Source organism: Perna viridis, chromosome 3 (assembly GCF_037379345.1).
Source record: "Perna viridis isolate PV_CMFRI_1.1 ecotype Kerala chromosome 3, ASM3737934v1, whole genome shotgun sequence".
NCBI classification, from domain to species: domain Eukaryota; kingdom Metazoa; phylum Mollusca; class Bivalvia; order Mytilida; family Mytilidae; genus Perna; species Perna viridis.
In genome coordinates, this window is record NC_142447.1 from 28368102 (window position 1) to 28388904 (window position 20803).

Below are 20803 nucleotides of genomic sequence, written 5' to 3' on the forward strand. Positions count from 1 at the left end.
TGATTAAAGTAAAATAAAATTGTGTATTAGAATTACACATTGTAGTTGGATATGCAGAAACTAAGTTGTTCGTCCAAAAACTATTACAGAGTAAGAAAGTTGTCAAGGAACTTTCCACAAAGCAAATTTAGAAGTGTGTAATAAACTACGAAAGATGGATCTACTTATTACTTTGAATATATCTGCAAATGACGCACCAATAGATTAGTTTGTTTGTATTCCTTACACAGAGTAAGTATAAGAACAGTATTCAGTAAGTGTCAGTAATTGTAAAAAGTAGACGTTTTGAAGTAAAATTAGTTGCCTACACAAACGATGCCTTTTCAGCAATACACGTCATATTACACAGCCTCGAAAGATGCCAATTTCATACGCAATCTGCTAATTTATCTTTGGTAAAGTGCAAAAACGAAATGACCAACGAAGACAAGGCATGGTTACGTGGTCTGTAACTGCTTCTAAATTAGAAAGAAAAAAGTAACGGTAAAACAATCATACACTTGTGACACCATGAGTTCTTTCAACTCTAAAAAAAGCATATTAATATTTGTTTATATACTTTCCAAGGCATAAGTAAATAAAAAGAGCTATAGATAAAGAAGCAAGCACATGAAGTCTGAAATTACCTTGACATACAGCAGTCAGCATGCGTGGCATTCCAAATGACTTTTCTTCATCCACCTTTGATGCCTGGAAATAATCAATGAGGAAACAGCTTTATTCTATTTTCCCTTATAAAAACCAGGAAGAAATGGCGGTCAGATATATTTCTAAACTAAACACCAGAAATAACATGCTATGATAGTACTTGAATCAGGTTCTTTAAAAACGAGAGATCAATGTGTGAGCGATATGTGCGTTTATCTAACTGGTTTCAGACATGCATCGCGGTCATAAGTGTCGATTCATATTTTTTCAAGATCCCTTGTATCATTTTCATTTCATCATTTTATTTATTAATTTAAAAAAATATCCAGATTTCTTTTTTCAGTAAAAATATCTAATCTGTATACTCTTTTGTAATTACACAATTAACACGTGCGTTATTGAATTATTACTTTAATTATATAACAAGGATCAAAAACAAAATCAATAAATAAAAACAACAACAACAAAGAATAGCATAACCTATTAAACTAGCTAAACAAAAGAGAAAAAAAAAGAAAATAGGAACATAAAGGGACAATGTAAAATTTATTATAATATGATACTGCAATGATGGTTTCAATGACAGAGCATTTGACGGACATCAACTGAAGTTGATAATCTCAGCTGACATTATTGAAATAGTAATATTAAAAAAGTATCCGACAGGTTATTCATGCATGTCATATAAACAAATTCACTTCTTTTTCTAATTTATAGATAGTCAAAAACTACATAACCAGTCCCACTTTGTCAATTGGTTGTTGCTCTTTCGAGATATAGATATAAATTTTAAAAGATTGTGTTCGGATTAGGCATTTTGCAATAGTTATCGTTCTTGATTTGGTTGATTTAAGTGGGATATAAATGTATGGTTTTCTAAAAAAATAACATAGAGCTTACGACAAACATCGTTTTAGGTGGGTTTTCTTACAAATCTATCACAGGCAATCTCTGAATTGTATATGGATTGATACTTGAATAAGCTGGATCAAGGACAGGGACATGCACATCACCTATTGTATGTGTGCATTGAATTATCCTTTTGCAAAACATGAGGCATTTTTTGTTACTTTTCTTATATATATATTCCTATTTCCCTTCAGTGAATGTATTTACGCTGATTCACTAAAGTGTCAGTTTAATGTGTGTATAATGGTAAGAAAAATCAGTTTAATTGTATAAACATAAGGCCTCGATCTTATTTTCAATGTCTTGGAGACTCAACAGGTAATAAGAGAATGTTTAGAATACACTGAAATCAAATGTTTAGGATATGCTGTAACCAAAGAAATATAGCTTGCATGATTTGCAAAATTTTTATTATGTTACCGAAAAAGGACTAAAAACTGAATACTAATGGAATGAAGTTCGCCTCTCACCTTGACCTTCATATAGAGTAATCAAAGGAACCACGGTTATAGCGGTAATCAAAAGAATTTAATCCAGGGACAAAGACCACACATGGAAAGCAGACATACACAACAAAGAACATTAAGTAACTAAAATCATACATACAAAGTAACAAAGGTAAATGAGCAACTCGGACTCCACTAAAAATTGGGAGCTTGGACCAGGTGCACCGGTAGGGTAAGCGTCCTCTGCTTTCTAGAAACACCCGCCGAGTTGCTCATTAAAAATCAAGTCTGGGGTAGACAAACGAGGAAAGGAAAACTATGACCCGTTGAATAAATCAGTTTTCATGGTGCTGATGGATACACCATAACGATCCACGAGTTCATGATGACGACCATAAAACTTCTGTAGTGATGACTTCAATTTTGCAGCAACATAACCCTGTTCCAGAAGCCTATTTGTTAGAGTTCTAGCGCGATACAAAAAAGTCTACGTGGTTTCGGCAAGCTCTGGCATAACGTACGAGTTGTGATATGAACACTCCATACGCAGGAGCCGAAGGGATGTTGCCACAGATGAAAGGAAAGTTGACAATTCTGAATGAAAAGTCATCACGTTTGTCGTAAAGTTTGGTCAATAGCTTTCCCTTACCATCGATTTCTAAGTGTAGGTCAAGATATGAGGCTGACTTCACAGTGTCTGTAGTATCCTTTATCTCAAGTTCTTTTGGGTAGATGCGATGTATCAAATCCCCGAATTTAGGATTGTTTAAAGATAATACATCATCTATATAGCGGAAACTCAGATTGAAGGATCTAGCCAAACGATATTCTTTCTTTTGATCAGATCAGCTATAAAGTCAGCCTAATAAGAATGAAGGAATAGGTCAGCAAGTAAAGGAGCACAATTTGTTCCCATTGTAATGCCGACCGTTTGTTGAAAAACACGTCCACCACACAGGACAAAAAAGAATTTTGTAAACATCTTCCTCTGTATATTTGGAAGATGATTTGGAATTAGTTTTTACAAAGTATGAGGAATCTCTACCAAGAACTATATATTTGTATCTAGGTGTACCATCTTTTTTTGGAAAAACAACGATGTATAATGTTTTTAAGTCGGGATTTTAACTAAGTATGGGGAATAGAAGTATACAGTGTTTAAAAATCATAGGTTTTAATGCTATTATATTCAGATAATAGTCTTGAACTGATTGTCTCCAAAAGATCTTTCGAATTTTTCAGGATCTACATTGAATTAATACCACTACGGGAGTAACAAGTGTTGTGGTATGACTGCAGACCCTCTTTGACAGTTGTGAGTATAGAAATTAAAAGTTTTGAAAGGGGTTTGGTGGTACATTTTGCAGATCCAGCTATGAAACGTTGTTTGTACGGATTCTTGTGAAGTTTAGGAATCCAGTACATATACGGTAAATCACAATCATCGTCCTTGGTAGAGAGACCATAAGAGGATAGCACAGATTTATGGTTTTCCACAATCTCTTCTTTGGAGAGAGTGGTAGAGTGGTGAAAAAAGGGATGGGACACAAGGACAATAGGGTCGACAAATTTAGATTGCCACTAGAAAAAGGGAGGGATGGGTAGGGTCGGGCAATTTAGCCTCCTGTGGCGGAGCGCGAAAGTTCCTACTCCTATTGAATACCACAGCAGGCTTCTTAACGTGCGAGGAACGGGGCACCTTTCCAAACAAGGTGCACCACTATGGTTTGCGGTCAGATTTTCCGTATTATAGCCCAACAACCCCAGGGTGTAACACGCCAGGGGCACACGTCTCAGTTGCTCTGTGAGCAGAGCGCCTAGCCCCTGGCTAGGTTCCTAAGCACTGTAGTAAATAGAGTCGTCACATTCTGAGACGTTGTATATATATATGACATTTATTTGTTGTAACGTGTATTGTTGATTTCATTCTAACAACACAATGATGAGCCGCCTGTACTACCATAATTTGCGTACTAATTAAACCAACAGAGGACACCCAGCCAGGGAAGGCCCTGTTTTGTATAACCTAGATTAAGATCCAAATCGATGTAGGCTGTATAAAAAACAGTAAATAGCGAAGGCGATATTTTGTAAAGCGGTGTTGCCATACATATCACATGGTAAGAGTTCGTGTCCCACAGAGAGACCAAGCACAATTTGATAGTTTTAATATCGGTGGGAGAGTTTTAACACCCTTATATAATATATACTTACATTATCTTCCATAAGTCTAACATAAAACGATGGAACAGTGTAGTAAATAGTTCTGAGACGTATGTATGATATTTATTTAATGTACAGAGTGTTGATCTTCTATACATTACAACACCTAGATGAGCTGACTTGTGCTGACATATATCGACCGAGTTAAGCTGCAACCCTAAATTCTCATATGCATTGATCAAGCATACGAGGAGAAAGAAAGCTATACTTTAAGTAGCCTTGTAAACAAATAATTTACGGACCGAATGGTCTAGGACACTGGAATTAGTGTAGGCGGTGCTGCCATAGACATCACAGCGACACGAGTTCGAGTCCCGGAGAGGAAATAACGAAAAATTTGCTTACAGTTCTAACATCGTTTTCAAATTTTCAGACCATTTAAATAGCTTTCATATTGCTGATATCTTCAGAAGAAAGAAAACATTTAATATAGAAAAAACAACAAACACAATAAAAACACAAATACAAATAAAAACACAAATACAAATAACAACAACAATACTTACACCAGTCATGTTATTTTGAAATGTATAACAAACTAAATACCCACGCTCTTAGTTTTTTTTAATAAATGAATTCTGTTAATGAATAAAAGTGTAGGATTCAAAATGCACGCAACCATTCATTCAAGTTGTCCAATACGTAAGTAGAACGGAACAGAAAAGTTATTAACTTCCGCGTACATTGCTCCTTGATATCACTATCTCGTAATCTGTGTCATTGACCTGTTTTTTACCGGATAGCTTCGAGCTGTTCAAGCTGCCGACTAATTTTTACAGCTTCAACAGGTAAAACATATAACTACATACTATGATTTTAATTGTTCTTGTGATTTTAAGTTCACAAGATGAATTAATATTTATTATTATTGTTATTATTAATAACTTCTATGGTTGTAAATGACCTTCATATACTTACTTCATATACTTACTTGTTATCATTGATATTGATAAATATTATGTCATATATGTTTGCAAAATTATATCAGTCTGTGAATTTTTAGTCAAACTTGTCATCCAGGTGGGTATTTATTTTGGAATTGAACGAAAAAAATTATAAAGATATGTTCACAGGTTTACAAATTTATCTATTATCTCATGCTTAAGTAAAATTCAAACGACATTGTTTATTTACAATTTTGTTTTGTTTACTTACCATAGATCTTAGTGGCATCACTGACAAAATCTATCTGTCATATTAACAACATCAACAATGCCGTCTGTCAGAGATAAAGCAATTATTGGAATCGGTGGTTCTATTGGTTTTTCGTTGGTAGCATGGCGTACCCTCTTTCCATGGATAGGATATGATTTAGAAATGATGAAACATGGCAAAAAAATTGCGGAAGAATCCAAAAAAGATTCAAAAGGCGATTTTCTTGCTATTGACCTGTTTGAAAGGTCTGTGAAGCAAGTTCCGACAAATCCTTTTGTCATTTTCAATGACAGGATTTACACTTACGAGTTTATGAATGAACAGGCTTGTAAAGTGGCAAATATCGCGTTTACATTAGGATTAAAGTTAGGAGATACTGTAGCCATTCTCATGTTGAATGAACCAGCATTTATTTGGACATTTCTAGGTAAAGTAAAATAGTCCCTTGCTGCTTAAGTTACATAGTTATGCAATAAAAACAGAAATTAATGAAAAAATATTTGTAACAATAATTGACAGAGACTGATTAAAGTATATCTATCGATGACAAATAAACATTGGAAGAAAAAAAAACAGAAAAATAAATTTACGAAATGAAACACCAAGTCCTTCGGAGAGTAAGTCTACCCTGCTGTGTTACAGTGATCAGGCCAATATACCAATTCAATCATAGTTGTGACTAGAGTGCATTTCAATTTATTTGAAAAGTCAAATGCTTTCATAAATTCTTTAATATATGTCACGCTGAATATAGTAGTTTATTGGTTGTTGGAAATGTAATCAATGTGATCGTAGGAATTCAACAAGTAAAAAACATAAAACAAAAACAAAACAAATAAAAACGAATAGACCATAAATTTGCCTATTAATCTACAAAGCTAATTATAATTATTAATCAAAATCGTTGCCTCTAGCCATGTGTATTGACAAAACTATTATTTCTAAGGTTTACAAAAGATAGGCGTTGCCTGTTCCTTTCTTAATCCACATAACAGACAGAAACCGTTGCTGCATACAATAAATGCCAGTGAAGCAAAGCTACTGATTGTTGGACAAGGTATACATAACAAGATGTTTATATTGTCTTTATTTAATTTTATATTATAAGCATGTTTGGCGGTAATGTACTGACGATAAGAAAAAATGTATTTATATATTTTGATAAAGGTGTTTCATAAGGTATTTTAACCCTTTTAGAGTCATTTGCAATTGTTGGCATGTTGACAAACTGGAATTTCTTATTACGTTATCAAAAAAGAAAAGACGATTGTCGGACAATAGTTATTTTCATCATTTTACTCATTTGATATTAAAATCCTTACCATCATTATTAATTATCTCTTCTTAAAGATAAATTTATGTTTCAGGACAAGAACTCCGAGAGGCAGTCGAGGATATCATTGATAGCATTGATACACCTATCTATTTATCAGGAACTGTAACAGGATATGAAAACTTCAAATCCTGGGACGCGTTAATGATGTTCACACCACCAGCAGAAATATGCCGAACACTACGGGCTTCAATAGATGTAGACTCACCGATATGCTATGTATTCACTTCAGGGACTACTGGTAATTTAACAGAGCTTTACAATGTAGTTATGAAATATTGCTCCTATACCTACTTACATACTTTTATTTATAAAAATTATAAAACTAGTGTGCACTAATTAAGGATTGTTTTAATGTTGTAAGTTACGCGAAATAACCAACTTTTGGGCAGTTTACCCTTCATAAACAGCGAAGCGATTTATGAACAATCGTAATCTGTTCCATAAGATTGTTATGTAAGCATAATTTGGTCCTTATAACCCTTATGATTCAAATTCTAATACATCGCAGTTAAAATTAAGATTTATTCCTTCATCATAGCCTTATTTAGTTTGGAATTATTTGAATCGAGAACTTCGACCTAATCGACGTTAAAGACGTTACAGGACCAAGTTTTTTTATGGAAAAAAATATATCTTACCCAAAAGAGTAAAAAAATATCAAATTAAGTAATTGAACTATGTGCAATAAATGACCCAACTTGTAATCAGTTTTTCGGCTATGTAATTTACAGGCCTTCCAAAACCGACACCGATCAGCCAGGCAAAAATACTCTCATTGACCAGGTTTTTGTTGGCGGTTAATTTCGGATCAGATGATGTTGTTTACACTGTATTACCACTATACCACACTGTGGGGTTGGCATCTGTGTTGACAACGCTTCGAATGGGTAAGTGACAAATCATTCGCTAACTTAGTCACCAAGGGTCTGCACCCGTTTTCATAGATTTTAATCAACTCAAGATTTGAAGAAATTCTGAACTTGAGATATTTTGATGAAACCCAGACCTGGTATGGTAAATTACATTAAGTATAGTGCTGACGACATTTATAAACTTCGGTTTCACAAAAAGTCGCAAGTGTGAAATTGATCGTAAATCATGACGTCACAATTCTAAATTACTTTATGACGTCATTACTTACGATCAACTTTACACTTACGACTTCTTGTGAAATCGAAACCAGCTGGAACAGAGTTATATTGCTACAAGATTGAAGTCACCACTACGGAAGTTTTATGGTCGTCATCAGGAACTCGTGGATCGTTACGGTGTATCCGTCTGCGCCATGAAAACTGATTTGTTTAACGTGTCATAGTCTTTGTCTTTCGTCTTCCTCGCTTGACTTTTTATGAATATCATCGTCTACATTTGCTTCACTGCCTCTTCTAATCATGTCAAAAATAGGTAGAACTATGTAATGATTACCTATTGCTCTATAATGATATTGAAATCGCCAGTAAATGCTATCGCTGCTGTCCTGTAACTAAATGGTTTACAACGATTCCAATTAATATGATTCAGTCTCTCTAGAGCACTTTACTAAATGAATATGAGTAATACAGAATGTTTTGAATTTTGTTTCCATATTTTTGCATTTATTTTGGTTTTACAGTAATTTCTGGTATTTCAGACCTGCTGGAATGTTAAATTGTTCTCTGACGGTATACTCACGTGTATTTTTATATGAATAACCTGAATAATGTAAATATTTTTTTACAGGAGGTAAATTAGTTCTAAGGGAAAAGTTTTCATCGCACCACTTTTTCGATGACTGCAGGAAGCATAATGTAACAGTTATACAATATATCGGAGAACTCTGTAGATATCTACTGGCATTACCAGAGGTACTGTTAGAATATTTATTTGAAATACTGAAAAAAGATTAATCTTTCACAAATACGGAACCCCCCCCCCCCAAAAAAAAAAAAAAAAAAAAAAAAGAGAAAGAAAGAAAAGAAAAAGAAAAAAATACATGTAGGAAATTCAAAATTAAGTTTAATGGTAAGTATTATAAAATTTACATATTTTGTTCTCATTTGGCGCTTACTCTAGAACTCCAATTTAATTTGTTTCTAGAGTTCGAAAGACAAAGAGCATAATATACGTGTTGCTATTGGTAACGGCTTAAGGAAAGACATCTGGGAGAAATTCATGAAGAGATTCAACATAAATTCCATCGCTGAGTTCTATGGTTCTACAGAAGGGACGGGAAACTTCTTTTCAATGAATGGAAGACCAGGAGCTATCGGAAGACTGTCTCCTCTAATGGTAACTGTATCTCAACTTAAATTGCCACACAAATCAAAAGATAATATCGTCAAAAGAGGGTTTTATATATAAATACAAACTCATAAACACAAAAGAGTAGATTAGTAGCATGGACTCCACGAAGTTAAGGGATTACGGTCACTTTTTGAACCACCAGCCAATTTTCATATTTTAAAACCGCTATATGAAAAGAAGGAAGTAAATCAAATTCTTTTAATTGTTTCCATATCAGATGGACACAGCATTGTGGTAAAGTCAAAGCAACTAGTATCAAACTCGGTGATTTCTCAATCCCTGACATAACAAAACCATTCCGCAAAGAGACCAAAAAAATTATATCTCGATACAATATGCAAGTGAACTCTGAAGAACGTTTTTTGTTGTATGATATTTTTTAAAGTTAAGGTATCTAAAACAAAGACATGCTCATTTGAAGGTGAAGTTGAAAACGTGCCACCAATACTTATATTTACATTTCAGCAAAATGTATAAATATTATTCTTTTACAGAAAAAGTTGGCACCATGGCCAGTTGACCAACATTTGATAAAGTATGACCAGAAGAACGAAAAACCATACAGAAATAAAGAAAACAAGTGTGTTCCTGCTGGCATAGGTTACTGTTGCATTAGATTACCTTAAACGCACAGTCTGATGAAGTCATATATTAACCATAGCTACCTATTTGTTTAAGGAATGTTACTAAAGTCTTTATATATCATATACTTAGATTACAATATACCTTTTTTATAAGTGTTTTTTTAAACCCTATATCGTTTACTCTATATCATATTCCATTTATCACAACTCAAGACCTATATCGCATACCCTATATCACACCCATAGACCTATATCGCACCCATTCACGGACCGCACTTGAAGTATAGTTAAAATATATGATGTAATGAACATGACAAGTCAAAATCTGTATCACATGTGATATCAACCCGCGACTCCTATATCACCCCTAGGGTCCCCGCATGTGATGCAGTTTTTGACATATAATATTCAGTATATATACCTTGACAAAAGAAGTTTGTTTCGATTTACTGCGGGGTCAATTACACCAGTGTAGGCTATTAAAATGAGTCTAAGAAGAGAAAGAAATGTACATCGTTGACTTGTCAATAGTAATGTGTACTTCGTGGTAAAACTTAAGTAGGTATCGTCATATACTGTTTTATACTTATCGATACTGGATCAAAAGGTACTGAAATTTCAGGACACTACCAGTTATATAAACCGGCGTGATTCGGCTAGATAAACCGTTATTACGTGGACGTTGAAATAATAAAACCAGTTGTTGACTTTTATTGTAGTCCAGTAATATTAGCAAACAAGCATGCAAGGTAAAAAAGTTGTAGTTTGCTACATGTACAATGTATACCATAGTTCTATCCGTGAGGGGAATGGAGATAGGGAAATGTGAACGTTGTATACCATTCGGTTACGATACATATCAATTGAAATTACTCGGCCATTTCCGCTACACTACCTCGGATGCAAAAAGGAGAATTTAAAAAATTGATCAGATATCACTAGAAATAAAAACAATAGCTTTGTCAAGAATTTTGTCGCGAAGCGAGTAGCTAGGAAAAAAGTAATGGTAAAAATTTCAACCACTAAAATTATAAATTTAGAATCGGATCGGTCAAATCCGGACAGATTATTTCGCCTAGTGCCTCCAAGGATTTGTTTTGTGTAACAAGAAAGGCTGGGGAGCTCCGGTTGGATACATATAGATTAGAAATGCTCCATGGCACAATACAGTCGACTCCACTTAATCGCATATCGCTTAATTGCATATTTCGGTTATTAGCATAATTTTCTCCTGCACAAAACCATTTCCTATTATTCTATTAGGGAAAAAATCGCTTATTTGCATAGGCCTTGGAGGTGCATTTCGGTTTATTGCATAGAGAATTTTGCCTCGTCCAGGTAAAGACAGGTTTTCCCAAATTCTATTTTAAGCCTTCGGTTCATAAATATGTCAATCATATTTATTGTTGTAAACACTATATTATCATCAATCAGGAGGTGTTAATAATGGATTAAAAAAATCATGGACATCAAAGACAATATAAATGATTTCTAATTACATTAAAATAAACAAGCACCTAGGTGAACAATGACTTCTGACGACATGCCGAACATCATCTTGTGATGCGGCTTGAGGTTCGGCTTGGGGTATTTTTTGTCCCTATTTAAATTCTTCCGACTACAAATGATTATCAATGTAAATTTAATTTTCTTTCATGAGCTGAACAGTTTTGAGTGAGCTTGGGTTACTAGGCATAAATATCATACGAAAATTAAAAGTCATTCATTCAGTACAATGTCTAATGAAATTCAACTACCCTAAGGTGCCCCATACTATTCACTCTTCATAGGAATAAATCGAGGTCAATGACGCGTATAATACACAACTGTCAGTGTACAATGAACTGAGGAATAAAAACACACAGACCATTTCAAAAGCCCAAAAACTGCAAACATTGATGAATATTACACTGAATCCTGCCTGAAATATGAAATATGGGATTTGCTTTCGTAGAAAGGTCAGGAAATTACTTGACTATTTATAGATGAGAAACACGTGGTTTTACTTATAAATACACACAGCGTAAAGAAGGTCAATAAACAAGACAAACACAATATATATTATTATTTATTGATAAAAGAACAATACAATGAGAAGGTCTATAACAATTAAATACCAGATCAGAAATGTTGAACAGTGATAACCCTGGTTGATCCACAGTATCGTCGTCTTACCTGAACTCGCACTTCCGGTAAAATCGTAATTTCGGTTATAAGAATAGCCCGGTTATTTGCATATTTTTTTACTGGCAAATAGGCTATGCAATTAAGCGGAATCTACTGTATTAAGTTCGGACCAAATAATGATTGATAATCTCCCAATTGGATTTGATTAGACGGCAGTTAAAAAAATCTTGATCCTTTAACGAATGTTAAACACATAAACACATAATAAAAAAATATGTGACAGAACATAATTTACGAATGTTACATATAATCATTTGGTAATATTCATAAGTATCAAGTTAAGAAATAATTCACGACGGCAGTATATCTTAAAACTATTTCATTGTTTAGTTCCCTTTCTGTTTAATTGTGGTACCTGATTTCCGTATTGTTTGTTTCGCCTGACTTAAAGAATTTAAAATGAGTATTCAAATTAATTGTAAGTACAATTTTTAATGTATTGCTGCAGGTGAATCTGCCCTCTTCATTTCTGGAATTCCATCAACTTTCAAAGATAAGTTTTATAAAGGACCACAGGAAATGAGTGAGAAGAAAATACTAAGAAACGTATTCGTAGATGGTGACAAATACTTCAACTCTGGAGATTTAATGTACTTAGACAAAGATTACTTTGTGTACTTCAAAGACAGGTTAGGCGACACGTTCAGGTATATTACCTATCTGTATTTTAGTGTTATTGTGGGATTCTAAAACCAAACTACTTTAAATAATGAATTTAATGTAATCAATTAACCTGACCTTAGAAAGCCACTGATTCGGAGAATATAAACAAAAAATATATAAGCGGCAATGCCCTATTACTGAAATATTTAAAATGTTGTTGTTGTTTGTTTGGGTTTAACGTCCGAGCAGCAATATTTCAGCTATATTCAGACGATGAACATGAAATGGATGATAAAATGAACATGAAATGAAAAAAAAGGATAATAGGGTCGACAAATTTTGATTGCCACTGTAAAAAGGGGGGATGGGTAAGGTCGGGCAATTTAGCCTCCTGTGGCGGAGCGCAAAGGTTCCTACTCCTATCGATTACCACAGCAGGGTTCTTTAACGTGCGAGGAACGTGGCATCTTTCCCAACACGGTGCACCACTATGGTTTGCGGTCAGGTTTTCCGTATTATAGCCTGACAACCCCAGCATGTAACACGCCAGGGGTACCCCATTCCACCACCTGGGGCACACATCCCAGTTGCTCTGTGGGCAGAGCGCCTAGCCCCCGGCTAGGTTTCTGAGCACTATTTAGTCGCCTTATACGACAAGCTTAGCGCTGCTGCAGGCCTATTCTTTTAACACCCGGACCTGCACGGGGCGAAATATTTAAAATAAATACATCAATATTGTTTCTGTCCTTTACATTAATTATGGAAACAATATTTTATTCAGAAAAAATACAATAACGATGAATATACACAACAGCTGAATTTAAAAAAAGTGTAGAGTTCTTTTCAAAATTGCTCGACGATAAATTTCAACAGGGTCTACCATGTAGCATGAGGCTTTTTGTATCAAAAGTGATTTTCATATATGTTATTTAAAAAAAAATGTTTTCTACATGTCTCTTCCGATATATTTGAGCTGATCAATATATAATCTATTGTATGTACAACATCTTTTTAAATCTACAATTGAAATAAATGCATAAAATAGTAGGTTATATATTAACTATTAACAGTTTTACCATATATTTAGATTAAAATATACGTTTTTTTTTTCTTTTGTTTTGTTTTGTTTTGTATATGCATTGTAAGAAATTACTGTATAAACCCTATGATAATTATCCTATATCGAATATCTTATATCACACATACCCTATACCACAACCCTAGACCTATATCACATACCCAATATCACACCCCTAATCGGAACATACTTAAAATATTATAGTTAAGATATATATCATGATATAATGAACGTGACACGTCAAAATATGTATCACATGCCATATCAACCCAAGACTCCTATATCACCCCGGGGGGAGGGGGGGGGGGCACTGGCCCTTGGGTGAAATATGTTGAGGGATGTTATGGTATGTGATACAGATTTTGACATGTAATGTTCAGTATTTATTGATACTTAAGTTTTATCTAGCGTATCACAAGTTTTTTAAAAGTTTGCAATCAACAGCTAAATATATGTATGAAGGACAATAGTTACATGTTCAAGTGTAAGAACTTATCGATTTGAAGCTTCTGAAGTGATTGCAGAAACCACGGCGTATGAATAGTAGCATTTTATTGATGAACTGGTAGTATGTTTTTGATGTATATGTGTTTTATGCAGGCCTTTTTTTTAAATCTTGCAAAATAGAAAACAGACTATCATAAACCATCTAATAATAAAAACCATTTGAATGAATTTGCATTGGCAGAATCGTTATTTGTTTTATTTGTAGATGGAAAGGGGAAAACGTGTGTACAACTGAAGTAGCAAATACACTATCAGACATTGATTTTATTATTGATTCTAATGTATATGGGGTCATTGTTCCAGGTATGTATTGCAAAAAAAAAAAAAAAAAATTAACCAATGTGAACTAGTAAATACCATTACGGAGCAGTCCGGTATGTCTGCGCACCTAAGACTTGCAGGCTTTTATAAACATAAGCTCATGGTTAACTGTCCTTTAAACTTTAGAATACTAAATCTGCATACCATGTTTTTTTTTTCAGGAAATCATTCTTTATAACCAGTGGCATTAGCAAATTTGATTTATTTGTTTTCTATATGACAATATGACAAACATGCTGTTTTCTTGTTAACAATGAAAGTCCGGTCATTCTGCGCATGCATAGAATAAACACCTGGGTATGGATAAAGGAATGATTATGAAATTTCAAATTAAGTTTTACAAATTGTTCAGAACATTCATTGAACAAAACAAACTGTTTTAGTTGATTTTAACCAATAAAAGTTGCAAAACAATGGGTTCGAATTCTAGTTGTTGTGATACGTTAGTGATAATGTGATTTTTAAATGGAGCTAAATTTACGAGTTTCTTTTATTAAATGAACTGATTAGGCAGTTATAAGGTTTAATAACCAATTAATATATATCTATTGTAAATGTCTATGGTACAGTCACAAAATCAAGCTATTTATAAGATGCTCTGTGAGGTAACACACAAGGGACAGTAGAATTTATCAGTTTTAGATATGTGTTCCTCCTCGGTACAATACTTCAAATGGACCCACTTGAGACAGCAATCACACTGTGCCCAGTTAACAATTATAAGGCTTATATCCAGTCTCAGTTCATCTGGCTGACATTTTCCACACACAATGCAAGTTTCTGTATCCTCAACTTCAAGTTCATCACCATCCTCTAAAACATTTGAGTTCTTTTCAGAAGTTTTTGTTTTTGTTGACTTTGCAAGCCCTTTTCCTTTAGATTTGTTTTCTTTTGAAGACCCCTTCCTAAATTTTCCATTTATTTATTTTGAACTGATTTGTTTGCTTTTGACACTGCATTTGATGTTGATGGAATTTCTTTCTAAATGCTAGCATATGGTGTTTCAAATGGTTTTCTTTCCTTTTGAGCTGGTTCTTCTATCTCAGTTTGACTCATCATTTTTCTTTTCCCTCTTCTGTGTTTTATTTGATTTAGTTTTTTTCCTTTTCTGTCTCCTTCTGGATCAGTAAGTCTCTGAATGTTTCTTCAGTAATTGCTGCGCCATAGGGAGGTACAAAAGTTGTTCTTTTCTTCTTGGGTTTCTCAGTTTGATTTGACTTTTCAAATGTTTCTACTTTCTGTGCAAACAGTACTTTGATGGACCTCATATCTGTACGTTCTTTCCTGCTAGACTTGTTTGTTGATGACACTGGATTAATTTGTTGCACTGACCTTTTTGGCTGAACAGCCTCTGGGTTCAGTGGGAAAATCCCTGTCCTACGGAAACCTGACATGATGTTTGCAACGGTCATAAAACTGTTGTATGCAGTGTTAATGAATGAAGGTAGCTGATCACGTGTAATTACTGAATTAGGTTTCTCATGCATACGTTTGTGGAATTCAGTATTCAAACTTTTTTTGAATGGACTAAAGACAGACACGTCCAGGGGTTGCAACATGTGAGAACTATGTGGAGGGAGAACAAATAGATGAACATTTGATTTCCTGGCAGATTCAATTATCAATGGTGATGTGGGTAGAGTGCCCATCATATAATAGAATTAAAGGCTGTTGAGTGACATGAACAAGAAAATGGTTATTGAAAAAATCCAAGAAAATCTCAGTGTTAACCCATCCATTAGTAGATGTATTGTATTTGGTACCAGCCATTCCTTTGCTTACCAACTCATGTGTCAGACGCTGACCTTTATATATAATGTAAGGAGGTATGGTCTCACCAAGTGCGCTTACTGCAGCCACTAATGTTGTTGTTGATGACCTTCCTGAAGTAACAGAAAATGCATCACGGCCACGACGAGAAAGTACTTTGGGTGGGGAATGGTCAAGAGAGATTCCAGTCTCATCAACATTCCAGATTTGTGAGGGTTGGTTTTGTAAGACTGTATTCATCGAGAATACATTTCAACTCCTCAAAATACTTTGTAATATACTCAGCCTTGGCATCATTTCTGACCTTTTCTCTTTTTTTAGGCTGGACCATTTTGACATTAGAATTTCGGGACAAAAAACCATAAAACCAATGTTTAGTCGGAGCTTTGTTTCTTCCTTTTAAAGTGCACATATTAGCTGCCATTTCTATTATTTGCCATCGTGCATACCCATAACCTTTTTCTGCCATTGACACACAATGCCTTGCTAACTCAATCTCAGCTGAAGTTGTAAAAATGGTCGGACTACGCATTCTTAAGTTATCAACCCCTGTAATATTGTTTAATCGTAATCTGAGTGTGCTCTCTGGGACACCATGTCTTCTAGCTGCACCTCTTATACTTTCTCCCCTAATTCTGACATCATCAAAAGCCTCTTAACATTTCTAAATTATAATTTGCTCTTTTTTTCTTTTGCATTGTCTAAAATTAAAAGAAATTAAAGTTTTTTTTTCATCAACATCAGTATTACTAACACATTGAAATCTTTCCTTTATTTACTACTTTAGAATGATGTTCTAACCAATCAGAATATAGCACTATCTAAGGTCAATGTCAAAGTAAAGCAGACGCTCTTGTGTGATGATGGCAGATAAAACTTTCGTTTATCTTTATATATGTTTAAATTTGCATATGGCAAATCATATCCTTCGGAGATTATTAAGAAAGGAACATGGTTTTGAGCTAATATATGAAAATGTATAACAGATAAGCGATTCTAAATCACATGTAGTGCATTGTTTAGGTCATCATTTCATGGGTCATTACACATTAGGGAATCCCCTCTAATCCAGTCAATTTATCGACTTCTACATAATTTTAGAGATTTTTTGTAATAATTTTACTTACAAGTGGTATTGAAAGAACGAAACTTACCAAATATGTCTTGTATTCTTGATTGATATTTTGTTTTACGGATGAAAACAGGTGATGATCAATTTTCTATTTACGGATATGACGTCAGCGCAGACATACCGGATGCGCAGAGTTCAGGGAAAACACTGTACACCAAGTTTTCTACATTTTAGTTTGACAATCATTGCCATATTTTTGTCGAATATCGTCGAATGGGTTTGATCATCCTCATGTTGTTATCTAGTCAATTATCGATTATAGCGAGCACCGCCAAGCGGTGTGAGCTCTACGATTATTACGTGTATTATCTAAATTTCCTTTAAGGTTCCCCAATATACTAACGAAACAAGTCATGTCCCGGAAGTAACAAAAAGTGACCGCTTCCTTAAATCAAACAAATAAAAATATATAGGTTAAGATTACGTTTCAGTATAAATAAGTTCATCTTTTCTGATAGTTTCAGAGTCTTTCTATATTTTTTTTAATAATTAAAAGAAGTGAATATGATGTTTTTAAAAAGTTCGGGAAAAACGTGGAAGTACGTCTTTGTATATCCGCAGTTCAACTGTTGCTGTTGTCAAGAACCTAACCCGCCTTGGAAAAAATATATCTCCGATTGTGTTATCCAAATTGAAGCATAGCTTTTCTAAGATAGGAAAGACAATCATTTTCTTGTTCGGAATTTGCAGCTGTCAGTTGCGTCTCAATTTTGTTTACGTCACATGATATGTGTAAAATATTCCCACCATCCGTGGAGAACTGTAAAATTTCCGGTGTCTGTTCAAATTGATCTGAGCGGCTAAAACTGAAAAGATCGTTGCTAGAGATGCCATTAAGCGTTAAAAATTATAAAGTATGTCGAAGTGCTATTAAGTTATCGACCATTTTGAAAGCGAGGGAAAAGGGGCGATAGGGTTGGGATTTTGAACAAACGTTTTTTTTTTCTTTTTTTCTCTCAAGTTACTCATTCATTGAAAAACAATTTCCCCCACTAACAAGGCAAAATTTCAAATAAAAATATTGATTTCTTTTAAATGTCGTTGAAATATAAATTAAAATATTGCATTTGCGAAACAAAAATTTTCATCCGACCCTTTTTGTAGTTACCTTTATCATTTTTACGACTCTCGCACAAATGGTACACGTGTGGCGCTCGCTGATTTAGGCAATGCCTACTCCATATTATTGTACACTATGTTTGTTAAACATGTTTTCTCTAATTTTCTTCAATTTGCATACCGCTTCACCGATGTGGAAAAAGATGTTCTCATCACTAGTGACATTTGTTCTTAGAGTTCGATTGGCTTAGAAATCGATTGTCTTGGACTCCATCTTGAATCGTCTCGATTGCCATTGTAGTTATATTTCAGTTAAATGAGATAATTTTGGTGTTTTCTTACCTTAAATAAGAACTATGAAGGGACTCGGGAAGATCTGAAGTGAAAAAAACTTTGAAATCGTCTGGTTTCTTTGTTTAAAATGTTTGCGTTTGTGTGACGTCAACATGTTTCCTACGAATCGGAATCATAACGTTTCGCGCGCTTTTCATTTTTTTGTTGTTGGTATTTTGAACGCTTTTAGGGCATTAGAGAAACAGAATCTACACTCAAAGCTTGCTGATTATGAATTTCTCACATCTCGTGAAATAAATTTTATGGTTTGAATAGCTGGACTAGCCTCGCGATCAAAACTATAAAATTTAATTCACTCGATGTGAGAAATTCCATAATCAACTCGTTATCGATGTAGATTTTATATATATCGGCTGCTCTAAGAATTAAAAAAAACGATAAGAGGAAGTAAAAAATAGTAATGCGTTCAGAAAAGCAAAATAAATGCATACACAGAACCAAAAAAAAGGGTTTACATATATCATAGTAAAGTTTGGGACTATGAACACCATCTTTACAATCCACCGATTGCTCATGTTAATGTATTAAAATCATTTATGTAAATGTAGACAATGACAAAAATTAACATTTTGTCGTAATTACCAGGTCATGACGGCAGGGCTGGTATGGCATCCATTCAACTGAAAGATAATGAAAAGCTCACACCAGATAAACTGAAGAAAATTCACGACTTCTGTGTAAAGAACTTACCAAGTTATGCTAGACCATTATTCCTCAGGTTGGAAGGTGCGACCCGACTTACTACTACGTTTAAGCAGCAAAAAGTTGATCTAGTTAAAGAGGGCTGTGATCCACAGTCAGTATCTGATCCGATGTTTTACCTTTCTAATCAAGCAAAAACATATTTACCACTAGACAGGGAAGCATACAGCAATTTTCCACAATCAAGATTGTAGAGATGATAATTGTGCTTATCACGTCTTACGGTTGTTTCAACCGATAGACTGATGATCTGAACTCAAATAAAGAAGTATATGACAACTACATATATTTGCTTATTTCTGATTTACCACCAGATTCTGTTTCATGTCACCTATATATTCTACTTATCCAACATAACACAACAATGAGTCGTGACTTCATTTATATATTCTACTTATCCAACTTAACACCACAATGATTCGTGCATGACTACATTTTAAAATTCTGATGTTTGATCTAGAGACTTTGGGTTACCTTTCTTGGTCCCAGCATGAAAAAAATTAAAGAAAAACTTAAAGAAAGAAGCAAGAGTTCGATTGAAATGTTGATGTAATAGACTTTTGTTGGAAACAAAATATCGAAAGTTTACGGCATAAACAACAGCACTGATAATGGTAATGGGATAATCTCTTAAGTTAATTGACTTTTATCAAATCGTTATCACGTTAAAGCTGTTCCCACAGCAGATGTCGTTTAAAGAGCATTGCCAATTTATTAAAACCAATAGATCAGCTTTTGTAATAAATGCTTCAAATGTCAAGAGCACTACAAATACAACCGGTGTAGAACAGATACATTATATGTTAATATATTACATACAGCTATTATATTTTAATATATATATATCTAAAAATAATTTATCAACAATTACGGAACTCAAAGATTAACATAATCACACGCACTATTTGTACCGTGTTACACTCCTTGAAACGTTCACGTTTTCCATTTTAGCGTTCGTGCATCGTTTATCGTGCGTTTACACATCAAACGCATAATAGAAGCGTTTAAACGCACGATAGGAGCGTTCGTTTAAGGAGGTAGACCTAGGGTAAGAGACATAACTCATAAAAACAGTGAATCAAATATGTTTGTATTATATTCAATATCACCAAAGCCTCTCAAGCTTTTGTTTGAAGCAGAATAAACTGAATCCAAATTAATTAGATGCTTACATTGGATTGATGTAAAATGCTAAATACAAACGTTTGAATGATTTTATAAGAGTTGTGTCCCTTACCCTAGGTCTACCTCCTTAAACACACGTTGGGCCGGAGCGTTCGTTTAAATGCAAGATAGGAGCGTTCGTTTAAACGCACGATAGAAACGTTCGTTTATTTTTGTACTTTGATTATTTCCTTGATTCAAATATTATTTTTATATTTTTTGCTATTATTAATTTATACAGTTTCTTTAATTTTCTTTTTTTTTCTTTCTTCATTATTTCTTAATATTATTATTTTCCATCGTTCATCTTTCGTGCGCTGGGAGCGTTCGTTTATCGTGCGT

The 20803-nt window shown here is 34.1% G+C and overlaps 1 protein-coding gene and 1 pseudogene across 3 annotated transcripts; one reads left to right on the forward strand and one right to left on the reverse strand.

Moving 5' to 3' along the window:
* Positions 1 to 90: 90 nt before the first annotated feature.
* Positions 91 to 19581, forward strand: LOC148621719 (long-chain fatty acid transport protein 2-like). 3 transcript variants are annotated; one of them, XM_088576396.1, is made up of 11 exons: positions 91 to 231; positions 5387 to 5808; positions 6328 to 6438; positions 6749 to 6955; positions 7449 to 7604; positions 8437 to 8561; positions 8794 to 8985; positions 9495 to 9600; positions 12220 to 12418; positions 14165 to 14262; positions 19181 to 19581. In XM_088576396.1, exons 2-11 carry the CDS (start codon positions 5439 to 5441, stop codon positions 19489 to 19491), a joined length of 1875 nt encoding a protein of 624 aa, XP_088432522.1. In that variant the 5' UTR covers positions 91 to 231; positions 5387 to 5438; the 3' UTR covers positions 19492 to 19581. The 3 variants fall into 3 exon arrangements, with proteins under 3 accessions (XP_088432522.1, XP_088432519.1, XP_088432520.1); XM_088576393.1 differs by lacking the exon at positions 91 to 231 and adding an exon at positions 4894 to 5014; XM_088576394.1 differs by lacking the exon at positions 91 to 231 and adding an exon at positions 5202 to 5246.
* LOC148621720 (uncharacterized) lies at positions 14258 to 17408 on the reverse strand (annotated as a pseudogene).
* Positions 19582 to 20803: the final 1222 nt, after the last annotated feature.